The sequence below is a fragment of the Vulpes lagopus genome, chromosome 5 (genome assembly GCF_018345385.1).
Source record: "Vulpes lagopus strain Blue_001 chromosome 5, ASM1834538v1, whole genome shotgun sequence".
NCBI lineage: Eukaryota > Metazoa > Chordata > Mammalia > Carnivora > Canidae > Vulpes > Vulpes lagopus.
The window spans coordinates 120,546,165-120,566,836 of NC_054828.1; the positions used below are offsets into that span (position 1 = coordinate 120,546,165).

A 20,672-nucleotide genomic window follows, 5' to 3' on the forward strand; every position below is an offset into this window, starting at 1 on the left:
GGTTTTGCTTAATCATGTCCAAGATAAGAAAGAATTAAGACATTTTTATGTTAACTAAATCTATAGTACTGATTTATGAAATTTCATCAAGCCACTTCTTTAACTTCAGTCTAGGTACTGGAGATACGTAGCTAATTAAGACATGTTCCCTGCCCATGAGCTCCTTACATGAGGTCTGTGGTGGGAGCCAGTACAGTGGAAGAGATGTGGTGGGGCATAGAAATTATACTAAGGAAAGTGATACAGACCACAGCAAATTAAGGGGAATGTGGGGGTAGGGATACTAAAGAAGAGCTTTGGCACTGACTACTTACAGTTCAACTCTTAAGGTGCTTTGCAGATTCCATAAAGAGCTGTGGTCATTTTCTTTGATGACCCTAAAAAATTTTCTCAAGGGCACCGTACTTAAACCAGCCTCTTTGCTAACTGCTGACTGGCTAATCACTTTACTTCCAAATATAATATGTATTTTCTCTTTCATCCTTTGTCAGCTTTGGTAAAATTGGATCACAGAATGCATATGTAGCTCAGATGAGAGAGTAATTATATGTTGGTAGGTTAGCGAAGAAATTAGAGAAAAGAGGAAAAGTGATCATTCTTCAGACCTGATGAATTTGTCAAGTGACGGGTTAACTGCCTTTTAAGCAAATAGAATTCTATGTGCAAAATGCATAGAGCCATGACATAAATTATTCCGCGAAAAATAGTGTTTGCATTATAGATAGCAAGGGCAGATTAAAAGCAGTATTTAGGGGGTGCCTGGGTGGCTCAGCTGGTTGTGCATCTGACTCTTGGTTTCAGCTCAAGTTATGATCTCAGGGTTGTGAGATCAAGCCCTGTGTTGAGTTCCACTCTTAGCAGGAATTCTGCTTAGGATTCTCTCTCCCTTTTTGCCCCTCTCATTGTGGTTGTGCGTAAGTATGTGCTTTTTCTCTCTCCAATAAATACTTAAATCTTTAAAAAATAATAAAACCATTATTTAGGAAGAAATCAATAAAACTTGTTACTTAAATGTAAGAGAATGAAAGAATTGAGGATAACCATTAGGTCTCTGGCTGAAGTGACTACTGAGCTGTTGTTGCTAGTAATTGGTTTAGAAAAAGTGCGGTAAAAGTGGATTTGCCAATATTGGATAAGTCCTATTGTAGAATTGTCAACTTTGAGCTTTTAGGTTAGAAATAAGTATTTGGGAGTTAGAGGTAAACAGTTTTCCCAGTGTGCATGAAAATTTGGCCTTACATTAGTTTCTAACTTTGATTCCTGATTTCTAAATCCTGACAAAAGTGAAATTTCCGTTGTGCTACCAGACAACATTGGTTATGGTAAAAAATGACCCCTGTCAGGGTAGTTGCATCTAGAGTGAGAGAACTTGAGTGCTTGGTAGAATGCCAATATGGTGACTTGCAATTGGGCATTTCCCTGCAGGGGCCTTGGAAACTATCCCTGGGATATTGCTATGAGAGATTGACTTCTGTGAGGAATATCCTCCTATACCAGCACTGTCCTTTGGGAACCAGGAACAGGGGTCCTGAACAGCTGTTGGGACTGCTCCATGATTTGTGTGTGGACTCCCATGAATAGGAATGCCTGGCACTGCCCTACTGGCACACTGTGTTTCCCAGTGATTGTATTTGCAATCTCCCAGCAATGTATCACCTCCTGTGACGGGGTGCAGAGTGAGCTTCATTTGTGCAGCATGATGTCACTTCTTTGAAATAGGTGAATCAGTGTGCTGTGAAAGAGGGCCTCAGGAGTTAGGTAGGTTTCGGACAGTGAGAGAGGAAACTGAACCAACATCCACTCAGGATTCAAACACTCGTGGTGACCACAGGATTTTTGGCTTTTTAATAGGTAGAGAATGTATACTATTGGGTTAATACTACATTAGAATTTTTTAGAATGGGTAGATATTATAGAAGAAGAGGGAATCAACTGAAAAAAAGTGCTGCTTGGAAAGTAGTTCATTGATTGACCATGAGGCCTAGGCTGGAGGCGAAGAAAGTGAGGCCTGCAAGCCTCCATAGATCTGCTGGATGCAGTTAGCAGTTTTAATAAGGCATGGTCAGCTGGGAAAGCTCTAGCTGTAACTCGTGGGAAGTTCAAGGTTAATGGAGCAGCTCCAGGGCATGACAAACTCCATGTTTGCCTTTCAGAGCAGTTTGGTATTAGGCTGAAGTTCAAGTTGGTGGAGTTCAAGTAGAAGAAGTTGGATATTACTTTTAGGTGTTGACAGAATATTGACAAGTTGGGTACATTTAATACTCTCTCAACTTCAGCTGTCTACAGACATTTTGGAGGAGTGACTTTTTTGTGAAGAACTTTATCAGTACATACTGCAGTTCAAACGCTAAAATTTTAAAATTGGGCATGTTACTTTAATGTAGAAAGGAAGAATAAAACACCATTGGAATATTAAAATGAATCAGGTATATTAAGCTCACATTAGTTAGACAAACTCAAAAGAGGACCCTGGAAAAGTGTATAGCTCCCCAGGAAATACTAGGAAGTGTTTCCTTTCCTATAAAGATGGCTTTATTCCCCTTGAAGTACGGGCTGCTGAACTGCTCAGTGTGCTGGCTACCCATAACTGTGTCTACATCTGCACATCCTGTCCTGCTCAGCAGAAGAGATGCTCTTTTTCTCTAAAGCTGTTATTCTATGTAGTCTCTGAATTGTATGCTTTCTTGCCAACTGATTTGTTGAACTGTTATTTTTAATTATTTCAACTCTCTCCTGAACCTTAAACTTTCCTACTACGTTGACTTCTCTCCTTTTGAAACATGCTAGGTCAGTGTTTTGCCTCCTCCATCTTAAGAACAAACTCCTTTAAATTAGAGAATAGTATTATCAATCCCATGGTTATGAGGATTAAATGGGCTAATATTATTCATAATATTCTTAGAGTACCTAGCACTTAATATAAATGTTTGTTCTTTAAACCTATTAACAGATGTTTTCAAATGTTATATTTTCCATTGTCTTATCCAGTCACACATTAAAAAGATATATGTATAAAATTAAAGTTTGATAAATTAATACTTATATATTTTTGTTTCCTAGAGCTGCTTATCATCCAGAGTTTCCAACAGTCCTGACAGCTTTAGAAATAGATAATGCAGTAGTTGCAAACAGCCTGATTGACATGAGAAGCATAGAGACAGTGCTTCTGATCAAAGTAAGATAAGATGCTTGCTGAATTTTATATTACTTTAAAATTTTCAGAACTGGATTGGTTATATAAATTCCTATTCCCATTCTGTATTATAGAGTTATTAATAGGTTTTACTACTGTACTTTTACCTCACAGGAAACCATAGAATAATACAGAGCTGGTTGGTTTATGCATTTTCTGCCTAGGGGAACTTTATACTTTTGGCTGTTCCTCAGTAAATGTTTCACAAATACATACTATTTTGGTGAATGATGCTATAATTTTTTTGTTGTTTATTCTTATTCTATTTTGTTGTTTATTCTTTTTGTTTATGGATTGGCTACCAAATTCATTTTTTATTTACCCTTTTATATGTGTATTATTATTTTGTTTTTAAACAAATACTCATTATTTTATGAGTTCTTTTATCAAAACTTTGAAAGTATTGTAAAAAGATCAGTATTTCAGTATTTACTCTTCATCTGTGTATTCTTGGATTAGATCTTCATTGGCATAAATTTACTGAGAAGGAACAGGAAATTCAAAACAAATCTAATCAAAACAAATGTAGAGTTTGTTTTTCTCATTAATGGTAAGGGAGAAGTAATCGTATCAGTAATTTAAATGTATATACAGTTGTTGCAAGGTCATATTGTAATTATTTGTGGGCTTTGCTCACTTACATGTTAGAAGGGTACTTGAAAGAAAATAATGAAGATCTCTTGCCTGTCCCCAGAGGATAGATAGGCCTCCATTAAGCCTGATGCCCTTTTAACTTCTTCTAGGGCTTATTTCCAGGCTTTCCTCACATAATTCATCATATTAATCTTTTATTGCAATTTGCTGTTCACTGACACCTTTTTTTTTCAGGCTGTAAAAGTTTAGAAAAAGTAAGATTTGTATGAACTCTGGCCTAAAGTAAATATTTTCATGTGGAAATGTACTTAATGTACTAATTAATATACTAAATATGTACTAAAATTTTTAATTTTAACGGATAGTAATAGTAGAACTTAAATCAATTTCTCATAAAGCATTGCTTATTCTGTCCTAAAGACTGTCAGTAGTTTTAATTCTTTGCATCTTGAGAGTTGATTTTGAAACTCTTATTTAACTTTCTGGAATTATTTTACTTATGTTTAAATAAATGTTTAAATAAAAAATATTTGAATCTTAAAATAATGATAGGTAACATTCAGAAATTGTGTATCAGAAATGCTGTGGCATAACTTAAAAAATCTATTTTTCCCCTTATTTTTCAGAATAATTCTGTAGCTCGTGCAGTAATGCAATCTCAAAAGCCACCCAAGAATTGTAGAGAAGCTTTTACTGCTGATGGTGACCAAGTCTTTGCAGGACGTTACTATTCATCTGAAAATACAAGACCTAAATTCCTAAGCAAAGATGTGGATTCTGAGATAAGGTTAGTGTCAGTATAGCGTTATTTTGGCATTCCTACTGCTTTTTGTAGGGTTTGGTTCCCTTCATATTACTCCATTAGTAGTTATTTCAGTGAAGGATTGTGAGTGATCTGTTCAGGCTTAAAAGATCATTTAGTTGGATGTAGAATTCTGGGTTGATGGTTGTTTTCCATCATTACTTTGATGACCGTATTTGCTAAGAGCACGAAGTGTGTTCCTTTGACCAGCTGATTTGCAAGGAGATAGGAGCTGAATTCAGAATATACATCAGCTATACCACTGTCCTGTCATTTAGCTCTGACTCTGCTCAGTGAGAGTTTAGGTGTGCTGGTTTACAATCTGGCTCAAGTTCTGTATTGTGTCTCTGACTGTATTTCGAGTTGCACTGTTCTAAGAAGGTCATTTGGCACAATTAGAACACATATCTAGAAAAATAGAGCTGCCAGAGGAGACAAAGTGAGAAGCTGAACAAAAACTAGTAAGTGTATTTAGTGAAATTCATAAACATGGCAGAAAATATTTTTGGTACCAAAAAAACCATGATTTTTTAACAAAACTAATTCAGTTAACAAATTGATAGGTTGGGACTAAATTAGTGACCTGCAAGGCCTTCAGTAGAAGGACTTAGAACTTATATAAAATAAACACCTAAGAAAAGTGAGTAAAAGTATTCTAAATGACTTGCAGGTGTAGGGGAAATGAGAGTTTTGTTGAAATCTCTTGCTTTCGAATAATCTTAGTCATTTTTGTGTGACTATGACAAGCAGCATAAAGAAAAATAGCCATAATGGATATCAGTCAGAAAGTTTGGTGAAACTTCTTACTTAGCAACAGAAAAAAATTGGATGACCAGCAACTTGGTGGCCTGGCACTAACCAACCCCACGTTTGACACTGAGTCTCTTTGATAAGGTATTTATGTCCTAAGTCTTAAAAAAAAAAAGAGGAAGTAAGGCACTTTTGGGAAAGATTGTAAGTATACCTCAGCAGCAAATTGTAATCTCTGATTCTAACATTTTAGTGATAAAGGTTTCAAGTTGATACTTAGCTTCATTTTTTGGCTAATAGTATTTGTATTAATGCGTAGGGGACATATCTTTTGTTTTAAGACCCAGACGAACAGTGGTTTTTTTTGAAAGGTTTCCCCCATTGATAAACTTTATTGATTGTAAGTATACCAAGTTCTGGGTATTATGTTAATTTGAGTAAGTCAGAGAAAGACATACTGTATGATTTCATTTATATGTGCAATCTAAAGAACAAAACAAACAGAAACCAACACATAAATATGGAGAACAATCTGGTGGTTAAACAGTCTCTCTCCAGAGGGGAGAGGGATGAGGAGATGGCTGAAAAGGGGGAAGGAGTTTAAAAGGTATAGACTTCCAGTTGGAAAATAAGTAAGTCATAGAAGTGTAATGTACAGCATAGGGAATATTAATATTTTAACAACTTTGGTGACAGCTGCTAGATTTATTTTGGTGGTCGCTTCATAATGTATATACATTTTGAATCACTGTGTTGTACACCTGAGACTAATGTAACGTATGTAAACAACACCTCAAAAGAGAGAAAGGCTAATAGCTAAAAAAGTCAAGTCTGAAAGAATGTAGGAAGGAGATGAAGGCAGTGAAGGAAATAAAATTTCTGTATTTTCTTCAATAAATTTTTTTTAAAAAGAGCATATACTAGGTTCTAATGATAGTTAGATGACTTTTGTGTCATCTGTTTTGACCTGAACCAGTGTGATAGTTGCTTGATATTGGGAAGTTTAGAAAAATTCACTAGTATTTTTTAAATATAGAAGAGTATAAATTGGGAAACAAAAGTAGTTTATAATTGTGTTTCTCCATTGTCCTTGTTGACTTTTTAAAAAGCAATTAAAAAAGGGAATATATAATGCATATGGTGAGAAAGTTCAGTGTAGAAAAGTATACAGAGTGAAACTGTTCTTACCTCTCTTTCAGAAGTAAATAGTTCAGCAGTTTCTTATATATGTTTCCAGAACAGTTTATATCTTTGTACCATTTATAGTGACTTTTTAAATTGAGATATAATTCACATACTATAAAAATTCACTCTATTTTAAAGCATATAATTTAGAGATTTTTATTACATTGACAGGCTTGTGCAGCCATCAAGGTTGGCTAATTCCTGAACATTTTTTATCACATTAAAAATAAAACCTATACCCATTAATCTTTACTTCCACAATTCCCAACTCCTGGAAACCATTAATCTGCTTATGGATTATACTATTCTGGATATTTCATATAAATGAAAATATACTATGCAACATTTTGTGCCTGGTTTCTTCCATTTAGGTGTAAAGTTTATCCATACTGTGCTATGTATAAGTATGTATATGGTTTCTACATCTTGCTTTTTTTCTGTCAGTGTTATATCTTGGCAGTCATACCATATCAGGGCTGTACCAGTACGCTGCTTAGCCAGTTCGCTGTTGATGGACATAGGAGTGTTTGCCATTTCCTCTTATATCATGCTGCAGGGAGAACACACATGGATCTTGGCATATTTTTGAAAGTGTGTGCATAGCTTAAATTCTTAATAAGGGAAATGCTAAGTAAGAGGATATATAAATTTTTAAATTACTTAATAGCTGCTTCCAAATGACTATAATTGATATGTTAATATATAATTTATGGTTTGATTTTAAATAATAATATTAAGCAATTACTAATATTTGTAATATGTATAATAATGAGCTTTAATAGTTATTAAAAATACATAATTTAACATTATTTTATTTTTGTATAAGTTGACCATTTAACAGTGATGGCTAAATGACTAGAAATATTCCCCGATTTCCCCCCATACTACGAGTATATGAAGGGTGCCCTCTTTAACTCAGCACTGACAGATTTCTAATGATGAAAAACGGCTCTAGAATTTAAGCAAAAAGATTATAGTGTATTTCATAATTTCATAACGAACAGAGTGACTTTTTAATAGGCAGAGGGTTTTAGGTCTTAAGTACAAGTACTGATTTGGTTTGATTATCCCAGTGTGGTTTCCCATGATGAAAGTATACATAAGCTGCAAGACAAATGTATAAGGTGGCTCTCAGAATAATTCTGGTGTAGTTACTGCTTACATACGAGATCCTAAAAAAAAAGTTTACTTGTGGATTTTTGAATTGCCAAAATACTCTAACATTTTTAATGTAATTTTCCAAAGTGAGTTTTTCAAATTTATTCTTTAAAACAAGTACTGAATGAGTACTTAATGGCCAGGCCCTGATCTGGGCACAAGGCACAGCACAAAATAAAGTACAAAAAATTTCTCATCCTGGAGCTTAGGGTAAGAAGAGGGAGAGAGACTGTATATAAATACTAACTGGGTCACGTGCTTTGGAGACAAACACAGCAAAGTCAGGGCTGGAGACTGAGGTGTGTGTAGATAGGCAGCTCAGGGACCTCTGTTCATCCCCTGCAAGCGATGCACACAACACTCAGCTCAGCTACTGCACCTGTTTGATTAGGTGGCAAAGGTTCTTGCTCCATGTAAAAATTCATTAAAAACTGAGGACCACTATATGAAAGTGTGTCACAGAATTCATCCTGTGATGCAAAAAGGAAGTTGTACAATTTAGCAGTTTTGTTTATATAAATTATGTTGATTGCTTAAGTTTATTTTAAGTATTCAGGAAATTGTATAACAGAATATTGTCTGTGCTTATTTTCTTATTTTTGATTTAGGCTCTGGGTTTCAAAGTTTGTTTACTTGGTAAATATTTTATTTTTAGTGGAATTATTCTTTGTTAATAAAGGTATATATTTGTATGATAAATATTTCTTATTAAATCTTGGGCTATCTTAAGTTTTTGTATCTGGCTCCATTTTTAACAGAAATACCAGTTATTTTCCTACTTTCCTCATGTTTATCATTTATTCAGCTAACATTTATTGAGTCTTTTTCTGATTTTGAGATTCTGGCAAAGTAGCACAGAGTATTTCATCAAATTTAAGCTGCTCTGTTATTAAAAAGAAAAAATGCTGCTAATTGAACCATGAACTGGAATATGATTTCAGAGATGTTAAAATGTGGAAAAATATGTATCTTACTGAAATACGGCAGACAATGTCAGTTAGTGACAAACTTTTAACTGCAAAGGTAGTTCTCTCCCACCAGGCACACAACTCTAGGAGACAGGTGCTTGGGTCCAGGAGGCAGGAAGAGTTGACTTCTCAAGACAGTGACTGCTGTCATAGAGACCCTGTATGGCTTTGGCATCTCCTTTTTCTTACATCTCTTCTCATTGTCCTCTTCTCCATCCCTTTCACTCCAGCACATTTGGAGCATTTATCCAATGACAGTACCTGTTGAGCTGTCAGCTTTCTTTTTTTCACTTCTCTGTGCTTCGGCATGTGTCTTTCCATGTCCCACAGTTGGTCCAGCTGAGGAAATCTTTAGAAAATACGGTTCAGTTGTCACTTCTCCAAGACTCACTCCTATGTGCCCACGGTTCTGTGGATATATACTGTCCTGTTCATAGTTTAACATTACAGCCTATTTCCTGATTTTCCCCCTTTTTGTTTGATTCCTTCATGTCTTAATTCTGCTTCCACCTCTACCTATCACTGTGCATGATGCCTGCCACACAGAAATCATAAATATGTCTTAATGAAATGAGTAAAATAAGATTCCAGTTTAGATATCTTTTTAAATCGCTATATTTTCATGTTACTAATAACTTAGTAGGAATATAGAGCTGGTTTAACAGAATAGAATTTTACAAGTGTGTCATCACAAACAAGCTCTTCTATATTTATAAAGACCTAAGTAATTGTAAATTTCGGAAATACAAAAGGTGTTTCTTATCCTCTTCTCTCTATCCAGTGACTTGGAGAATGAAGTTGAAAATAAGAAGGCCCAGATATTAAATCTTCAGCAACATTTGTCTGCCCTTGAAAAGGATATTAAGCGCAATGAAGAATTTCTTAGAAGGCGCCAAATACATTATAGAGAGTTAAAGGTAAAAAAAAAAAATATATATATATATATATATATATATATATGTCTTTTTTTTTTTTTTTCTTATGCACTTCCAAGTTATTTTTAAGGTCCTACCATTCATTTAGTTTTAGAGGAGTTCTCAAACTTTTTCCCTCAAGCCTCTTTATAGTCTTAAAAGAGCTTTCCCGTATGTGGGTTTTACCTAATTATTGAAAGTTAAAATAAACTTCAAGAATATTTGTTGGTTCACTTAAAAAAAACTCATGTGTTAACGAAAATAACACTTTTATGGAAAATAGGTATATTTTTCCAAAACCAAAAATATTTAGTGAGAAAAATGACATTTTTATATTTTTAAATAGTATAAAGGGTACATAATACCTTAGTTTTTTTATGAAAATAGTTTGAGGGATCCCTGGGTGGCGCCGCGGTTTGGTGCCTGCCTTTGGCCCAGGGCACGATCCTGGAGACCCGGGATCGAGTCCCACGTCGGGCTCCCGGTGCATGGAGCCTGCTTCTCTCTCTGCCTGTGTCTCTCTGCCTCTCTCTCTCTCTCTCTGTGTGACTATCATAAATAAATAAAAATTAAAAAAAAAAAGAAAGAAAGAAAATAGTTTGACCTTATGACCCCTTGAAAGAGTCTCAGAAGCACCAGGAGGTGCTTGGGTCATACTTATGAAGCATCAGATTAGAGTATTTTGCCATAACCTCAATCTGGGTGTTTCAGAAAAGAATTTTCTTACTGAATTCAATGTTGTCATTTTAAATGCTGAGATATGGAGTCCTTCCATCTTTTTTTCTTGGCAGCGGATTAGCAATAAGGGTGACTATGAAAGACTTTATACACCCCTTTCTTTTGTTCATTTAATACTAAAGTGTCTCTTTCATTAGCTATGGTACCCTCTGTAACAAAAGCAGAGTAAGAGCTTTGTGGACTAATATATCCTTTCTGGGGATTTTATTTATTTATTTATTTGTTTGTTTGTTCATTTATTTATTTATTTAATTTATTTATTTGTTTAATTTATTTATTTTTAAAGTGAACATAATCTCTACACCTAACAAGGGGCATGAACTCACAACCCTGAGATCAAGAGTCACATGCTCTACTGATTGCGTTAGCCAGGCACCCCTTTATTTTATTTTATGTTACTAAAATTGAAATACTTTTTTTCCAGGTAAAAATAACAGAAAGTATTTCTGAAATTCGGGAGCTTGAGAATATAGAAGAACACCAGTCTGTAGATATTGCAACATTGGTAAGATTCTTTTCCTCAGTTTAAATGTAATGTTAAAAGACAAAACTGTCATTTAGGTTAACATCTATGATCCTCAGCCTTTTTTTAATCCTTTAATTGGGGCTCCTTTTTATGATCGCTGTCTTTATTTGCAAATAAGGTAGAAACTACCTGGCTTATTGCATTCAAGTTCTTTAATATTTTGTATATGTAACTTGCATGCATAGTAATTGATTTTGTCTTCTACTGTCGAAGCTTAAACAGTGTGCTTCTGAATATGTTTTCAAACCAAACTGCCTAGCATAGTATATTTCATAATTAATGAGTATTAATATTAATATCTTTTAGTCAATTGTAGTTGCTCTCTGCATTATTGGAGTTTTTCCCCCAAGAAATTGGTTTTCATTATTTATCACACGTTACTCTTGTTTTTTCAGGGAACTATTTATGACATTCAGCTTAGCTTCTCTGAGTTACAGTAAGCAGTGGATTAGATAGATTGAGGTCTGGTTAAAATGAATGAGTATTTATTAAGTATCCTCTTTGCACCAGGTACCATATTAAGTGCTGGAGGATATTACAGTGAACAAGACTGATAAAGTCCTGGTACTGATGGAACTTTACCTGAATGAGAATTTGTCTTTGTTTTCTATTAGTAATCTCATTCTCCACTGTTTATTTTGTTTCGCTTTAATTCCTTAGATTTCTTAAAGGTATGAAGTATGTCTTGTTTATTTTTGTTTACTCAGCATCTAACATATTGCCTGGCACTAGTTAGGTACATATATACACTGAGTTTTGAAAGAAAGAGTAACTAGATAAAATAAAAGTTCTTCTGTTTGATTATGACTTTTCAATCATAGTATAGTTTAACTTGTCTCCCAAATGTCTTTTTGTTGAATCATTGTCTTGTTCTTCCTGATTGACCACTAAGTGTATGAAAATACACTGGCTTTCTTTGTGTTTGTCTTTCATCAGATTGCCTGGAGCCTATAGTGTTTCTTCTCTCAGAATTTTGTACTGTTTTTCTAGTTCATAATTTAAGTATTTTAATTAACTCCATTTGCTTTGTAAATGTAACCAGGAAGATGAAGCTCAAGAAAATAAAATCAAAATGAAAATGGTTGAGAAAAATATGGAACAACAAAAAGAAAATATGGAACATCTTAAAAATCTGAAAATAGAAGCAGAAAACAAGTATGATGCAATTAAACAGAAAATTAATCAGCTCTCAGACCTAGCAGAACCACTTAAGGTATATGTTATTGTTACTCTGTTACATGTGTATTTGACATTTCAGTTGTGTATCCCCACTGTACTTGCTGGGGATTTCCCTAACAGAATTTCTGGTCAAATTTAATGTAACCACGTAAATGGGATGTAAACTAAATTTTCATCAGTAGGTCAATTAGAAATAAACACTTCTGTTCATGTCTTTAGGACAGTAAGTTGCCAAATTTGTTTCCCTTAGAAGATTATAGGGTTTTTTTGTGTGTGATTTTCTTGTTTCTTTAGAACCAGAAGCAGAGATATCTTGTCCATCGTTCTGCTTCTGTGCTCACCTATTCTTTTGTCCCTCTTTGCTTTCCTTGAGTAATTCAGGGATTAATTATATAAAAATAGAGTTATATATATTAGATATAAAAGCTAACTTGACATAAAATGCTACTGAATTCTTGTTTCTGACACATCTCTGTTAATATTCCAGCTTGAATTAAACTGGCCTTTTAAAAAAAAAAAACTTTTTTGAAACTAAATTTAGGAAAATAAAATTATTTAACAAATTATGTACATCTCCCTGTGTGTTTATTAGCTTAGTTATCAGTAGCTTATTGCCATTATCATTTTTATGAATAGTTCAATTACTCTCAGAACTTTAAATTTTATTTATAAGACTGAGAAGAATGAATAGTAGTATATTTTAGAAGTCTGAGAGGGGTATGTTGATGATACAATTTCAACGTACCCCTTTTTTGGGGCAGGAAAACTCCTTTTGAATCAAAATGGATTTAGATATGCCAATAGCTTAAAAGAATCATACATGTAATGTTTATTATACTTGTGTCCATTGAAAATTTTAAAAACCCTGGCTTACAGAGTTGGGAGAATATTAAAGGAAGGTGCCAGAGACGTGCTGCCTGGAAACACGGTGCTGGGTCATTGGAGCTGGTGTCCAGGGGCTGGATTCCTGCCTGATGTTATAACCCAGAGCAGCTTGACTCTTTTCTATTTGTGACAAGAATTTAAAAATGAGAAAACAGTTAATTGATTAAGAAGAATATAAAGTTTAAATATTAGAATTATAGGAAAGAAAATGTATTGGTAATATTGAGAAAAATAATAAAGCGTTTGCTCTAGGTGCTATAGGGAATAAGAAGGTAAAAAGTCTAAAATAGAAGAAAATTAGTTTTTAAAAGAAAACAAAGTAAGACAGAGTAAGATAAATATTAAAATCGTCAGGAATAGACAGGTAGAATTCAGAACTCAGGAATTAGAGCAGTGAAGTCACAACAAAGATAGGATAAAAAATATTTTAAATGGGTCAGGGATGAAACAGGGTGACTTAAAAGGATGAAATGCATTAAAACAACATAGAAAAGGAAATGTTGGTACCTAAATTATTCCTCGCAGACAACTTAAAATTCAAAACAAGAGATGACGAGGTGTAAGCTGTGTTCTGTTCTTTTAGGGACCTTTAGGAATACAACTCCTGGAATTGGGAGTTTGAGTAAGTTTAAGAGCAGAAAATATGGGCAGAAGGCAATAACGATTCTTGATCTTAGCTCTTTGCATTGGCTGCAAATAACTGAAAGCCAGGAGGTGAGTCCTTCAGTGAACTTGCATGCAATCAGCCAATAGCCCAGAGGCTTTTCCTCCCCAGTATCGTGTCCCACTAGCCATCCATAACAGCAGGACCAACAGGCTAACAAAATAATTTAATTCCTGAGACACTGCCATTGTGATATATTATCAGCTTTAAGATGTAATCTGTCTGCTTTTAGGACAATTGTTCATTTTGTGTCAGGGGTGGTGAGGGGTAAAGTACTCTGTTTTAGATATATAGTCATTGAAATTTTGGTACGGGGAATATTTTTCTCACTTTGAACAGTTTGTTTTGATTTACACTGCAAACTTAATGCTTTAGTTTTAGTTGCAAGTTAAATTTGTCAGACAGGGAGCATGACCAACATCGAGCCTACAAAGAGAAATGGTCTATATTATTAGAGTAGGAAGGACTCTCAGCTTCTGATTTAGAGAGTTTGTTAGGGCCAAGGGTGACTGTGCTCTTAAAAATTCCAACATAATGTTTTTAAAAACCTCATAATTGACATAGGTTTATATGAAACAAGAGGCAATAATAATACCAAATTAAATACAATTTATCCAGTGTTGCTGAGTAAAACTGGTTATCTTAAATATCCAAGAGAATAACATTTTTTAATGATTATGTTTCTTCTACCATCCTAACCTATTTTTTAAAGACTGTAACTTCTTAAAGTTTAGAAATGCTACAAGTTTAGGGCTACATCAGACTTTAATTTTAGGCCTAATCCCACTTATGCCTAAACGTAGGTTGGTGTCATTAACTGGCTGTTCATATCTTTAGGCCTTCATTTCATCAATAAAATGAAATAAAGTAATCTCTTGCTTCACTTTTGGTTTTAAATTTGATGGTACCCGGGACATACACTTAGGTACACAAGGACAGGTCAGTCACGATAAATATGGAGGAAGAGATAGTAACCTCAAATCCGTTTCTTTTCGTCCTATTTTGTGAGTTAAGTCCATACCTTTCCACAGTTGCTAGGAGGGAAGATTAACCAGTACAGAAATGGCCTGAAACACTTTACCCTTTGCTCCCTGAAGCAAATGTGGGCCTATGTAGTGTGAGAGTTCCTACCACAAATGATTCGAAAACTCAGTGTTCAACCATCCTGTTTCATTGTAATGTCTCGTATTACATCAGTTGCACCCATTTTAAAAATTCTGTTTGAGGTAAAAGAACAGCTTTTCTCTATTTTTCCATGTAACAGTGTTTTTAGTTTTAATTGAACTCTTTTATAATCACACATTAACCATGGGGGATAGTTATTTTTAGCAGTGTGAACAAGATGCAATAAATTGTATTCTTAGGATAGAAGATAGCCTACATCCCATGTTATATGAGGTAAACGTTTTCAGTTTTTAGCTACTTCACATAATGAAAGTATTCCTTTGGGGATACTTCCAAATGTTCTGTCTTTCTTGATGCTGTTTTGGTTGGTGTTTGTTTCTTTCTCTGTTTCTGACTGTAACTCTTGAGGTTGACCATGATCATCACAGTATGTATGATCAGTGGTAAGCCCCAAAAAACAAACCGACAAACAATAAATTTAATTTGGTGGTCCTTAGATCAGGAGACTTTTAAAAACAGTTTTATTGAAATATAATTGATGTATAGTGAATATATGTAAGTGTACGGTTTGATAAGTTTTGACATGTATAACCTGTGAAACCACAGAGAATGGGACCTGTTCTTCACACTCAAAAGTTTCACCATGTCCCTTTTGTAATCTCTCTCTCTCACCTCTGCCCCTTGTCCCCAATTACCAATCTGCTTGCTATTTCTATAGTCTACATACTTTCTAGAATTATGTGTAATGGAATCACACATTATATACTCTTAATGTTTTTGATTTGACCTTTTTCAGAACCTAACACATTGTTTAGAACATAGTGTCTACACTATATTTTGAAAGTGAATAGAATAAAAGTTATTCTTTTTGATTATGATATTCATCCATATTTTTACTTGAATCAGTAATTCATTTTATTGCTGGGTAGCATTCTATTGTATTTAATACATCACAGTTTGTTTATTCATTTATCTATTGATGGACTTAGGGATTTTCAGTTTGGGGGCTATTACAAATAAAGCTGCCCTAATCATTAGTGTGCAAGTCTCTGTATATCAGACTAAATGAACAAACTGTCTACTAGTCTAAACTTTCTTTTTGTGGTTCTTAAATCTATCAGATTTTTGGTAAATATTTTTTTAGATTTTTATTTGAATTCCAGTTCATTAACATACAGTGCAAGATTCATTTTGGGTGTAAAATATCATGATTCAACATTTGATACAATACCCTGTGCTCATCACAAGTGCACTTCTTAATCCCCACCTCTATTTTGCCCATCCACACACACACCTCCCTTCTGATAACCATCAGTTTGTTCTCTGCAGTTCAGAGTCTGTTTCTTGATTTACCTCTTTTTTTCCCCCTTTGTTCATTTGTTTCTTGAATCCCACTTTTGAGTAAAATCATATAGTATCTGTCTTTCTCTGATTTATTTTGCTGAGGATAATACTCTCTAGCTCCATCCATGTTGTAGCAAATGGCAGTATTTCTTTATTATGGCTAACATTCTATCATATGTGTGTGTTATATTTATATATATGACATCCTCTTCAAGATTTCTGACCCATGTTTATTCATTAGTCTTTTGATTCTCTTGTGATGTGTTTGATTTTTTTTTTTTTTTTTTTAAATTACGGCTATATTGGCCTTACAAAGTAAGTTTGGAAGTATTTTCCCTTCCCTTTTCTGAAAGTTTTTGCAGGTTTGGAATTATTTTTTTTTATATTTAATAAATTTACCAGCAAAGCTATCTTGACCTGTAATTTTCTTGGTAGCCTGTAGTTTCTTTATGAATTCAATTTCTTTAGTTGATTCTGAGCATCTTAAGTTTTCTAGCTAGGGATATTGTCTCATTGAAGTTTATCACATATATTAAACATGTAGTAGTTCATAATTTTTCCTTATAAATCTGAACAACAGAAAGTAGACTAAACCAAACCAAAGGAAAAAAGTGTGAAAAATGAATAACACTTTAAGAATCTGTTTTAGACTATATAACCAAAGATAATGACATTTGCATTGTTGGAGTCCCCAAAAGAGAAGAGAAAGAGGACAGGGCTAAAACAATACTCCAAGAAATAATAGCTGTACCCTTCTCAAATTTGGCAAAAAGTCTGAACTTACAGATTAAGGAAGGGAGTAAACTCCAAACAGGATAAACCCAAATAATCCACAATAAGACACATCATAGTCAAACTTCTAAAAGTTAAAGACAAAGTCTTAAAAGCACACACACACACACACACACACACACACACACACACACAAAACTTACCTATATGGGGGGGTGGGGAGGAACTATTTGAATGATAGCCAGTTTCTATCAGAAATCATAGAGACCACATGGAAGTAACACAATTTTTCAGTGCTGGAAGAAGAGACCAGCCAAACTATAAGCTAATTCCAGCATAAGTTATCTTTCAGGAGTGAAAGAAAAACTGAAACATTTTCAGATTAAGGAAAACTTAAATAAATAAAATATTTTAAGAAAAAAAAAGGACTATATAAAATGCATATCCTTTTTATACATTATTCACAGTGACCACCAGGTTTACTTATTCTGGAGATGCAAGACTCTTTTCACTGTATTAATAGGCTGAAGAGGAGAAATCATATATCAATTAGTACAGAGAAAATATCTGATAATATTCACCCATTCGTGGTTTTTTTTTAAAGCCTCAGAAAAATAGAAATAAAGAGGAATTTCCTCAACATTTTAAAGACCAGGAACAACCTCGTTAACATGAAGAAGGTAAAAATGCTTGTCTCACTACATTTACTCAATGTAGTTAGTATTGGAAGTTCTAACCAGTGCAATATGGTAAGAAAAGGAAATAATAGATATATAGGTTGTAAAAGAAGAAATAAAACTCTTTGATATGCCGTGTCTACTTAGAAAAAAACCTCAAGGAATCTACAAGAAAACTCCTAGAACTAACAAGTTCAGCAAAGTTACAGAATACAAGATAAACATACCACATATCAATTACATTTTTAGGGCAGCCCGGGTGGCTCAGCGGTTTAGCGCCGCCCTCAGCCCAGGGCTTGATCCTGGAGACCCGGGATCGAGTCCCATGTCAGGCTCCCTGCATGGAGCCTGCTTCTCCCTTTGCCTGTGTCTGTGCCTCTCTCTCTGTGTGTCTCTCATGAATAAATAAATAAAATTTTAAAAAATAAAAAAAATTTTAAAAAGATGTTAAAAATTACATTTTTATACACTAGCAATAAATGGATATTGAAATTAAAACTACAACACCATTCACACTTACTCAAAAGAAATGTTTCTATGTACATCTAAAAATATATTCAGGATTTGTATTCTGTACAGCCACTTGGCAACCACTACTTCTGTTTCTATAGATTTGCCTATTCTTGACATTTCATGTCAGTGGAATCATACAATATATGGTCTTTTGTGACTGACCTCTTTTATTGAGTATGTTTTCAACATTCATCCCTGTTGTAGCATATATCAGTAGTTTGTAACTTTGTATTGCCTAGTAATACGCCATTGTGTATCACATTTTATTTATCCATCAATTGCTGGCCCTTTGAGTACTGCTACTATGAACATTCATGTACATGTTTTTTTCCTCTTGGATAAATACCCAGGAGTAGAATTGTTAGGTTACATGCTAAGGCTGTGTTTTGAGAAACTTTTAAACTGTTTTCAAAAGTATACTGCTTTACAAATTCCCATCACCAATGTCTGAGTGTCCCAGTTTCTCCTCATCCTTGCCAACTAGCACTTGTTATTGTATGCCTTTTCTATTTTAACCATATTGTTAAGTGTGAAGTGTTCTTTTTTTTTTAAGAAACTTTATTTATTTGAGAGAGATAGTGACAGAGAGCACGAGCAAGGGTTAGTCAGAGAGAGAGAGAGAGAGAGAGAGAGAGAGAGGGAGAAGCAGACTCCCTGCTGAGTAGGGAGCCCCATGTGAGGCTTAATCCCAGAACCCTGGGATCATGACCTCAGCCAAAGGCAGACTGAGCCACCCAGGCAAGCTGCTTAAGTGTGAAATATTCTTGTTTTTGTTTTGATTCTTGTTGTGGTTTTATGGTTTTGATTCTTTGTTGTGATTCTTCATTTTCCTTATGTCTAATTTTGTTGAGCAAATTATCATGTTCTTATCGCTCCTGTGTGTATCCTCTTTGGATAAATGTCTGATCAAATCTTTGCCCTTTTTTTACTTGTGTTATATGTCTTTCTTGTTGACTTTTAAAGCGTTCATTGTGTATTCTGGGTGTGTGTTTGACGTTTTGGATGCTATAGTGAATGTTACAGATGTTAATTAATTTTTGAATTATTCCTTGCATGTAGAAATATTACCGATTTTTGTTTTGGCTTGGTATCCAGTGAGTTTTCTGACTTATTAATTTAAAAGCTTTTCCTTTAAAATTTCTTCATAAATAATCTTTTTTTTTTTTTTAAGATTTTACTTATTTATGTATGGGGTGGGTAGGGCAGAGAGAGAGGGAGAGAAAATCCCAGCAGGCTCCACGTTCAGCACAGAGCTCCCCATGGGCTCAATCCCATAACCTTGAGATCATGACCTGAGCTAAAACCAAGAGTCAGACACTCAACTGACTGAGCCACCCCAGACACTCCAATCATCTCTTTTTTTAAATGTGGTTTTACTCTTCTTTTCTGATATTTATGCTTTTTATTTCCTTTTTATATTTTAATTGAAGTGACCTGGGTCTGCAGTGCAGTGTTCAGTAGAACGGGACTAGACATCCTTGCCTTGTACTTGGTCTTAAAAAGAAAGCATTTAATCTTAAAAGTAATTGCTGCTATTTGTTTTTTCATTGTTCTGTTCCTATTTCCTCTCTTAATAGGATTAGACTAGTAATTATGAGTGTTCCTTTTTAAAATTTCTTCTAGTTTTTAGGCCATAACTCTTTTCTTTTTCTAGTGGTTGCTGTGCATTATAATATGCATCTTTACCTTATCATACTCCACTACTATTTATTTTTAAGGTGATCTTGGGATAGCTTCTTTACAATTAGGTTTTGTGCTAAAATATGAGGTTATACTTCCAGAATGATGACTAAACATGTCAGTGATAAATTTTTTGCATCCTTTTCTCTTTCACCCTGACTCACCTTCTTAAAAAAAAAAAAACAAACAGATCACCTCTGTAAATATTCAGCACTTGAGTTCTTTTAAGTCTGTTCAGGTTGATGTGGCTCTCCATAAAACTACCTTGTTTACCAAAGTAGAGTTGTAAGCAACATAATATATGGAGACTTCATGATAGGATTTGAATATAATAATGTGACTTAATTTGTTGAAACCCCTCACTTCCATTCATACACTTGGATATGAGCTCTAACACTTGCCTCTGGAAGCATCGTAACCCTGTCCACTTGTTAAGTTGTCAGTTTTATATCTATGCTGGTAATTTTTTTTAAACAACTTTTCTATATAGATTATTTTGGCTTTTTTCAAACAGGATGAATTAAACCTTGCTGATTCTGAAGTGGATAACCAAAAACGAGGAAAGCGGCATTATGAGGAAAAACAGAAAGAACACTTGGATACTTTAAATAAAAAGAAACGAGAACTGGATATGAAAGAAAAAGAACTAGAGGTTATCCAGCATTTTTCTTTTGTGTTTTGTTTACAAACTCAGTCATGGCTGTTAAAGTGTTTTCCTTAATGTCGGGTTTTCAAACACAGACACGGGGTCTGATGAATATCCATTTGGTATAGAATGATAGTTGTTTCAGTGAATCAACGAAACCACCCACCATGGAGAAGGCTTTAGCTCACACAGCAGGTCTAATCTCATGTCTCTGAGGGATTTGGAAAGTGACACTTGCTCTCAGCTACTTTTAGCTCCTTATATGCCCAGCGTGCCAAATAGATGGAACTTTATTTCGGAAAAAGGCACCCCTTCCTCTGAGTAGCATGGGTATAGACTGGGCTGGAATTCAGCTCCTGCATACTACCACACACCCTTGTTAGCAGCTGTTAGCAGCAG

General features: G+C 34.4%; 1 protein-coding gene across 2 annotated transcripts in view; it reads left to right on the forward strand.

Moving 5' to 3' along the window:
* SMC6 (structural maintenance of chromosomes 6) overlaps window positions 1-20,672 on the forward strand; it is a 70,668-nt gene that overhangs the window by 35,562 nt on the left and 14,434 nt on the right. For both annotated transcript variants that reach the window (XM_041755422.1, XM_041755421.1), the window contains exons 16-21: window positions 3,061-3,175; window positions 4,414-4,574; window positions 9,432-9,567; window positions 10,727-10,807; window positions 11,871-12,041; window positions 20,142-20,279. In XM_041755422.1, coding sequence (XP_041611356.1) covers window positions 3,061-3,175; window positions 4,414-4,574; window positions 9,432-9,567; window positions 10,727-10,807; window positions 11,871-12,041; window positions 20,142-20,279 — 802 coding nt within the window. The remainder of the gene's footprint in view (window positions 1-3,060; window positions 3,176-4,413; window positions 4,575-9,431; window positions 9,568-10,726; window positions 10,808-11,870; window positions 12,042-20,141; window positions 20,280-20,672) is intronic.